This window comes from Egretta garzetta, unplaced genomic scaffold (assembly GCF_000687185.1).
Source record: "Egretta garzetta isolate BGI_Z169 unplaced genomic scaffold, ASM68718v1 scaffold49, whole genome shotgun sequence".
Lineage (NCBI taxonomy): Eukaryota > Metazoa > Chordata > Aves > Pelecaniformes > Ardeidae > Egretta > Egretta garzetta.
This window is the reverse complement of record NW_009260775.1, coordinates 2,393,307-2,402,638: the sequence shown is the minus strand read 5'-3', so window position 1 is coordinate 2,402,638 and position 9,332 is coordinate 2,393,307. Positions and strand designations below refer to the sequence as shown.

At 39.6% G+C, this 9,332-nt stretch overlaps 1 protein-coding gene across 1 annotated transcript in view; it reads left to right on the top strand.

Moving 5' to 3' along the window:
* Positions 1-1,588: 1,588 nt before the first annotated feature.
* TBL1X (transducin beta like 1 X-linked) overlaps positions 1,589-9,332 on the top strand; it is a 54,304-nt gene continuing 46,560 nt past the window's right edge. The window contains exon 1 of the mRNA XM_009646349.2: positions 1,589-1,685. Coding sequence (XP_009644644.1) covers positions 1,628-1,685 — 58 coding nt within the window. The 5' untranslated portion in view covers positions 1,589-1,627. The remainder of the gene's footprint in view (positions 1,686-9,332) is intronic.

The window sequence follows — 9,332 nt, the reverse complement described above, 5'->3', positions numbered from 1 at the left end:
TGGCAGAGAAATTTGAGCCCATTTTACAGACGAGGGATTGAGGAGGAAAGAGACCAAATGACTTCCCAGAGCGATACGTGGCATGTGCGACAGAACTGCATGTTGTATACAGCTGATACGGTCCTCATCCAGAATCTTAGCGGAAAGCGATCGTCCTTCCCAAAGTGGATGAAATTTTCCCCACCGAGACTGCATGGATTTCAGTAATTTGTTTCTTCTTGTTCTCCCTGAAGTGCAAACTGTAATAATAAAGACTGGAATACTTGATGAAGATGCCTCCCAAATTAGCAGGCTATGGTTTCTTATGGAAAACCAGCAGCCGAGCCATTGATGAAATATAGCAGCCCAGGAGAATAAAAGGCTTACCAGGGTTCGAAAGACCTCCATTTACATAAATATGCAGAGACATCTGTTACAGTCGTGAGTGACCTGCTGGTTTAAATCATCAGCAGGGGAAACTTGTAGCCGATCAGCATTGCCTGCAGTAGCAGGTGCTGCTTTAGGCAACAGGAATTACTGAAGAGGTTTTCGATGAACAAAGACCTTTCTGCTTGCCAAGAAGAGACATACGGGAAATTGAAACAAACGGCACACGCCTACGGTCTTTCATTTGTAATACGCGGCGAGAGTGTAGCGTGTGCTTCTGCGTCCAAATCTTCACATGATTAGTTATAGGTATGGTCTGGCTGACAAGGCTGCAAAGTTTGTGTCTGAGAAGTACTTACGGCTTTTCAACCCAAACTACTTAAATCAGATTCCCAAACAGAAACGAATCATCAAGATTTAATGGAAAAAGTTCAAAACAAATTTATCATCTAAAAAAACAATGTTTTTATTGTCAGAGTATATGCCAAAAAAAGTAATGTAAAACTGTCATCCTAAAGGTTACGATTACTTAAGTGAACAACTGAAGTTTAATTCCTGCTCACCATTAATCAGCAGAGACATTATAACATTACAACTTTATATAATGCCAGGATATTTGTATTCCTTGTTGCCACAAGGTATATGGCATTCTCTCTCTTTTTTTTTTCTTCTCTCTCCCCCCTCCCCCCGTAAGAAAATTTCTAATCTCATCTTAAATTTAGATTTGTTTCTATTTTATGGGAACTTTATTTAAGTTCTCTGCATAACATGGTTTTGTAAGGAAATAATCTGTCTTTTCAGTGGATGAACCTACTGTACAGAAAACTTGATTACAAACTCAGGGGTGCAAAAAGGTTATCATTTGGTGTGTTATACGTGACTGTATTTGCCAGCAGTTCTGTGAAGAAAATGCTCACACAGTAAAAAGGAGTGTCCGAAGAACCTGTAATAAAGCCACAGAAGTAGAAGAGTTAATATTTACTCCCTCTGACTCTGTCATATGTGTTAAATACTGCTCTTTAATTATCATAAAAGGTACAGTACAGCTTGTGTACTTGATTCACAATATTTAATGGGTGCCTCACACTGGGACGTAACAGCTCTATATGAGATCTTTAAATATCTTAACAATTCCCACCTCTATTTTGATAACAGATTTAATCCTAAATCAAGATGAAACAAAACCTGTTCTTTTCTTTCCCTTTGAACAGAGCGTGGATCACACTTCTCGTAAACCTCATCATATTGAGGTTGGGCTAAGATGAGCATAACCAGTGACGAAGTGAATTTCTTGGTGTATCGCTATCTCCAGGAATCGGGTAAATTTCCTGTCTTTCCTCACAACTTCAGGTCATAGACGAAATGGGAAAGTTGGCTTTTTGTGTGGTATTGCTTTAGGAATGTTGTGTTGAGTGTTTCAGGCTGATAAACTCAGACTAAATATTTCTTGCTCAAATCCATGTTTCTTTGAAATCATAGTCTTGAACATAATAAAAGTGCAAACATACGCAGGTACAAAGTAAACATTGCAGTTAGGCAAAACAAGGAAATAAATAACATTATGTTAACAAATGTTTTTGTAGAGTTATATCATCTCAGCCAAAGTAATTTTTGGCAGCACAGGCACAAAGCACATGGATTTTGTGTCTTTTTTCTTAGCTACTTGAAATAGTTCTGTCACATACTTCTTAAGTGTAGAGGGATTGTCTAAATTGGTTTTATATTGGCTATAAATGGAAATTTGGGTGCAAGTGTCTGATGTTTTAGAATTTTGTTAAGGTAATTATGTATGCAAACGGAGCTGCACAAATGTCAGTGTGGCTCTGTCTTAAAATCACTTCCACCTCTAACTGTTTTCATATCGGAAAATAATGTCTCTGTAGGGCTTTTCCTTTAGAAGGAAAGCTTTGTCTTTCCTTCAAAAAAAACCCCTGAAATTGAAACTTAAATTTAGGGTCTATTTTGTTTTCATAGTCTTGATTCCACTCTCTGACTGCAAGAAGTAGAAGTTCTCTTCACTAATGGAAAATGTTCCGTTAATGCAGAGATGATAGGGAAGGTGAGAAACATTGACAAATGATTTATAGCCAGGATCGCAATTTACTTGGTACTGGCCTTGTGTTCTGGGTTAGTAAAAGTAGAATTGACTAAAAATATTTGGTGTTTCATATGCTGAAACAAACAAACAAACAAAATCTGTGAAAAATACATGTCTTCCTGTCAGAAGACTTGAAGCCAGTTTTAGAATAAGCCCTCCAGACTTGAGAGGTGTCTTGGACAGGGGACCACAATCCCAGCAGGTAGAAGATACTGCATTAGCCTGCTTCTGTTGCCGTTATAGCTGGCATTCATTAGCTATGTTATTTTGATTTGTTTCTTCTACTTCCAAGACAATTTCAGTCCCAGGAACCCAAATCCCTATGCAAGGAATCTCCACTGAAACTGGGAAGAAGATTTATGATACTTTCTCAGGATTTGATCTATAAAAACAGTTATTTGAGAGTCCAGTTGTGGCCTGTGTTAGTAGCTGTTTTCTCACACTGTATTATTCTCTCTAATAACAGAGCTTATAAAAAACCAGTCTCATTCTGGCATGCAAACAGATGAAAGAAAGATAGGAACTATGTAAAATTTCATCCAAACAAAGTTTATTTTTAAAAATAAGCTGTTGGGTACCACACTGGAAAGGGCTTTCGAGCATTGGAGCGGTGCGCAGATGGGCATAATTGAAACCTAAAGAATCCTGAAATTGTTTTACTTTGTTATATTTGTATGTAGGTGATTCTACATAACAGTGTATTAATACAGTAACTTTTCCTGATGTGAAAAAAGAAAAGCAGCCCTTTTTATTCCTCTTGATAGATCAGTAGGTGGGTTAGTGTTGTGTAATGATTCAAAAGGAGGCTTTACAAAGCAATCAAGAATGGTGGTATCAGCCAAATGTCAGGAAAAAGTTCTTCTAGGTAACCTGTCTCCCACAAGCAAGCAATCACTTTTGTCATTTTAAGGAGAACTTCACATACAAATTTTCATATTAATTGCAAGTTGTGCTGCTCTTATCTTCTTATGCAATAGGCCAAATGTTTTTCTTATTTAATCCACACATACTAAGGGTATTAAAAAAAATTTTTATTTCCACTGTTCTGTTGTATTTTACCCATATAAGAGAGTAGAAGTTGAGGTTAAATATTTGAAGAAATATTCAAATGTGCTTCAAACTGAGCATATTGAAATCTAGATGCTAGTTATTGATTTAGTAGATACACCTGGCAGTTTGCTAGCAATTCCATTCAGCAAATAAAAGCTATAACCAATGATGAATCCACTAATGTATTTAAAAAGCTTCTTACATTTAGTTTGAATCTTCTTTCATACTGCCATTGTTTTTTCCAAAGACATTTTTATATCTGTATTTTCAGATAAAGTAGGGTAATAAGACAGAAATTGTTATACAGTATCTTGCCTTTCCACCTGCTAGTATAAATGCCATAAGATGCGACAGCAGATGAAAGATGTTTAATCAATAGCTTCAGAAATAATGCATGCCAAATTTACAGTGATAGTGTTTAAATACAGTTTAAGTTCAAACCCCTACAGTTTAAGGAGTTTGCCAAAACCAAGATTGTTACATGGATTATTTATTAACATTAGCTGAACCCAAAGCTTCTAAAAATTACATTGAACACAGCCGTACATGTTGCTTACAAAAGTCGATTTTTTTTTTCAGTTATCTGTCCTTTAATCTTATCCTGTAAAATTCCAGGCTTTCTCATAAAATGCATGCAAATGGTGGGAGGAAGAGAGATACGACAAAAGGAAATACATATGGCGGAACAACTATATGAAAATCAAACTGTCCCTATAATACTTCAAGTATTTTGGAGCTGCAAGGCACAGAAGCACTTGAGATTATTTAAAACATTATAGCAAAGATACTAATGGGTGCATTACACTTCATTGTGGAAATGCTGGCAAGTCATTCTAACAGAAGTTCAGCTCTTCTAAAATTGAAGTTAGAAGTGAAATTCAGTAATTATATTTCCTCCTTAATTCTCTGTCAGACTAGAAAACTTGCATAGGAGAGTATTAATAGAGTTGAACTGTCTAAACCATTGTTGCTTTTTAACAAATCTTGGCATACCAAGGGGAGTTCCAGTGAACTGGAAAAAGCAAATGTTTTGCCAGAATTTTTAAAGGTTAAACAAGATGATCCAGGTAACTATAGGTCAAGCAAAATCATTGGAAGGTTGAAACTAGATACCTTCAACAAAAAAATGAAGAGATGACATCATGTCTCATGCCAGCCAGCAAGCTTTTATGGGTAACAGATCTTGTCAAACAAGCTCGATACTGCTTTTTCCAAGATCACAAATGAAGTCAACAGAGATAGCTGTGCTGACAATAATACACTTAGACTACTTTATGACATTTACTTAGTCTTATTGACTGTGGTTAAAAACAAAATGAAATAACAGTGTGTAAAATCAGTGTAATCCAGGGCTACCAAATGGATTAAAAATGGGCTAACAGAACATCTTGAAAAGTGATTACAGTTGGGGAATATTAATCTCAAAGGTTGCTTCTAGTGGGAACTCACAGGAATCTGTTCTTGGCGTAATATGCTCAATAGCTTTATCAGTTACCTGGAAGGAAATATAAAATGATTCTCGAGTACATTTGCAGATGGAATGAAATGGTAATCTGTGGCACTTGATGAGTTATACTGACTGATCGTGTGGTTTAACAGAAAAAAATCCAGCCAGGGAGACTGCTTTGAGTTGCCTGCTGCTGGAGAAGCAGGCTGGAGAAGATGCCTGGTTCAGGGGCAGTGCAGTCGAATCCGTCCAATACAAGACAGGACTTGGATAAGTTAAGGCTCTAATTGCTTAGCTGTATTAAAATAAGTAAGTAAATAACTGCCTCTAGGTGACTGTCTCAGGGCTTATCTATGCTCAGAACAACAAAGCAGTCGGGCATAATTTCCATTTAGGCTCCAGGGCTTGATGGCATAGGAATTCCACCACTAAGGTGGCTAGGTGTTGTCACTTCTGCTGAAGGACCGTGAATGCCCCCCCTTCTTGAGGTATAAAGAAATCAAGTGTTTAATTTCAGTTTAAGATTGTTACTTCCTATCCAAAAGCCAATTCCCACAATGTTCAGTTTGTTCCTTTTTGAATATGAGCTTTTTTGTGCACAATTTAAAGTGGCCCGATTCTTAAAAGTGCTGCGTGCTTCTAAGCTTTGTTCATCTCAGAAGTCAAACTTTTAAAAGTCAGGTTATATTTATTTGTAGGTGTCTTGATTTAAATACCATCTTTAAGTGAAGATGTTGTCTCAGTTCCTAAACTTAGGCTTAGGTTATGTCTATGCTATGAGTGTACTACCGCTGCGGAGATAGGAGCACACAAAATATTCTTGTGATGGATGTAGTTATACCAACAAAGCAGGTGCATTCACAAAAGTGCCACAGTTCTGGCATCCAAATTATGTTGCTTTGCAAGAGCTTTGCACCTCTTCAAACTCCTGAGAAGCATAATTTTGCTAGCAGCCATCTTCTTCACTGCTGACATAATCCTTCTCTTGTTTTTCTTCAGAGTGAAGAGACGTGTTTCTACAATACCATATAGAATTAAGAATATAGAGTTTTCCCTTTCTGCTTTGTCTGCCCAAAAGACAAGCAGATAATTATTTGTCTTTTGGAACAAAGGTCAGAGCAGTACCATACAAAGGGAGTAATAAGGATTCCAAGGAAAACTGCAAAGGGGGGAGGGGCGGAGGATGGCAAAACTGAGAGAAATCAAATCTCTCGCATACCTTTTAATCTAAAACATGCTGCCATCTGTTGTGAGTGACAAATCCTATCATAGGTCCAAATGCTACCATAAATTACCTTCCCTACCCAGCCCAACATATCAATTCAGTTCTTTTTCAAATTACGTATTTTTGATGCATTGATCAATTTGTGTTCCTTTTCTAGTGCTTACATGCATGTTGCGTTATAGAATCCTTATCTGAAAATCAGCTCCCCAGGGGTCTGCAGCTTATACTGCTCACTAGTAGGGCACTTATTGTAGTGGATGTCTGGCAATGACTTGTTCGAGTTAAGATTGTGTAACAGTTTCCATTTTTGTTCATACTTTTACTATTCAGTTTGAATTTATCCATGTTTTATGACATACACTTGATAAACTGTTCCTTAGTGTACAATCCATACCATGTCCAAGACAATAAAAACACTAGCTGGATGCTTTCACTAAAAAGATGTCAATGAAATTTTTAGCTGCTGACTTGGGACAATTTACCATTATACTTTAGAACTGTCATTTGTTTTCTTCCCAACCATATGAATTAAGGCAGCTAATAACGTAGCTGTTTTCCATCTGTAGATTCAGGATGACAGCAGCTTGTTGGTCTGTTTGGTTCATGGTTGACAGATTTTCCTTTTTTTCCTAAAAGATGAGATTTTCTCTCAGGTTTTAGGCATAGGGTCAAGGGCACATAGAGCATGAAGCGTTTCTGTGAATCACAGCACAAAATCCTTTGTAGAGTTAGGCACGTGCAAACATGGGCCTTTCCTGATAACCACATCCAGGGCATCTTACTCTATTCTGTCTTTGGAAATTATGAGATAATGCAAAATATGGATATTCTGAAGCTTCTAGGATTTCATTTGTGATGTTGTCCCACTAGCTCCTAGTAGTTGGAATAGTACTGAAGTACAATTTTTCCAATGCCTTATACAATCTTTTGAAAAGGTAGCAACAAGATTTGAAGGAAAATATCTTCTTTATGATTCATTCTCTTTTTTAACGAAGTAATTGTATACAAAATCTAAATATCACAATTTGCTCAGGTGAGTTCTAGGCAACAGGGAATGACTGAAGATCAGTATTCAGTTCTTTTGAATTTGTGACTTATGCAACGGTCTTTACTTACATAAGCCTATGTAATTTTTCTCTAAAGCCCATATTTTTTTGCTTGTGAGGTATGTTTAGAGTATTTTGAACAACTGTGTATGGCACACAGTTCCTGAGTCACAGATGAGAAAAGTGTATGTTGAAAATAGTTCAGATGAAGCATAGCATAAAATATTGGCATATATAGGTCAGCTAAATTTGCTTCAAAGCTAACCGCTTCCTTTCCGTAGAAAGGCTGCTGCTAGGTAGAAGGGGAATGTATGGTGCATGGGTTTTGCTTAAATTATTAAAAACTACACCTTGAAGAATAATTCATTAGAAAAATGAATCACTTGGTCACTTTGACACTGTCTCCCATAACATCCTCATAGGGAAGCTTAGGAAGTGTGGGTTGGATGAGTGGACAGTGAGGTGGATTGGAAACAGGCTGAACGGCAGAGCTCAGAGGGTTCTGATCGGCGGGGCAGAGTCCAGTTGGAGGCCGGTAGTTAGTGGAGTTCCCCAGGGCTCAGTACTCGGCCTGGTCCTGTTCAACTTACTAATCAATGACCTGGAGAAGGAGACGGAGTGTACCCTCGGCAAGTTCACTGATGACACAAAACTGGGAGGAGTGGCTGATATGCTGGAAGGCTGTGCTGCCATTCAGCGGGGCCTGGACAGGTTGGAGAGTTGGGCAGAGAGGAACCTGATGAAGTTCAACAAGGGCAAGTGCCGAGTGCTGCACCTGGGGAGGTCGAACCTCATGCACCCCAGTTCAAGAAAGATGAGGAACTCCTAGAAAGAGTCCAGAGGAGGGCAACTAGGATGATAAAGGGACTGGAGCACCTCCCCTATGAGGAAAGGCTGAGAGAGTTGGGCTTGTTCAGCCTGAAGAAGAGAAGACTGAGAGGGGACCTCATCAACACATACAAATATCTTAAGGGTGGAAGTCACGAGGACGGAGCCAGACTCTTCTCAGTGGTGCCCAGCACCAGGACAAGGGGCAATGGGCACAAACTGAGACATAAGAGGTTTCAGTTGTGTATGCAGAAGAACTTCTTTACTTGGAGGGTGACAGAGCACTGGAACAGGCTGTCCAGGGGGGTTGTGGAGTCTCCTTCTCTGAAGATATTCAAAGCCCGCCTGGACAATGTCCTGTGTAACATGCTCTAGGTGAACCTGCTTTAGCAGGGGGGTTGGACTGGATGATCTCCCAGTGTCGCTTCCAACCCTTGCCATTCTGTGATTCTATAATAAAGGCACTTGTCCAGTGTGACAGTAAAAACTAGTGTCCACTGATAGTAGAGTCAGTCGGTAATTATTTTTCTTTTGCTTTTATGTTTTCTTCCAAATTGGCTCATTAGGATCATAGGAGAGTTCAGGCTGGATGTTAACTCAGCACAGTACAGAATCAGAGAATAGTTTGGGTTGGCAGGGACTTTTGGAGATCATCTAGTCCCACTCCCTGCTCACAGCTGGGGCAGCTGCAGCTGGTTGCTCAGGTCTGTGTCCAGCTGGGTTCTGAATATCTCCCAAGGATGGAAAGTCCACAGCTTCCCTGGGCACCCTGTTCCAATACTCAACCACTCTCACGTTAAAGAAAGGGGTTTATTTTGTTTCAGTAGCATTTCATGTGTGTTTCAGTTTGTGGCCATTGCCCCTTGTCCTGTCACTGGGCAGCACTGAGAAGAGCCTGGCTTTGTCCCCTTTGCCCCCTGCTCAGGTATTTATGCACATGGATAAGGTCCCCCATGAGCCTTCTCCTCTCCAGGCCGAGCAGTCCCAGTGCTCTCAGCCTCCCCTTGTGTGCCAGATGCTCCAGTCCAGTGATCATCTTCACAGTCTTTTCACTGGACTCACTCCAGCATGTCCCTGTCTCTCTTGTACTGGGAAGCCCAGAACTGGACACGGTACTCCAGGTGTGTTGCACCAGGGCTGAGTAGAGGGCGAGGATCCCCTCCGTTGATCTGCTGGCAACGCTTGTCATAGCGCATCTCAGGGGGCTGTTGGCTTCCCTTGCTGCAAGGGCACACGGCTGGCTCACATCCAACTAGTCCGGCCTCCTGCTGA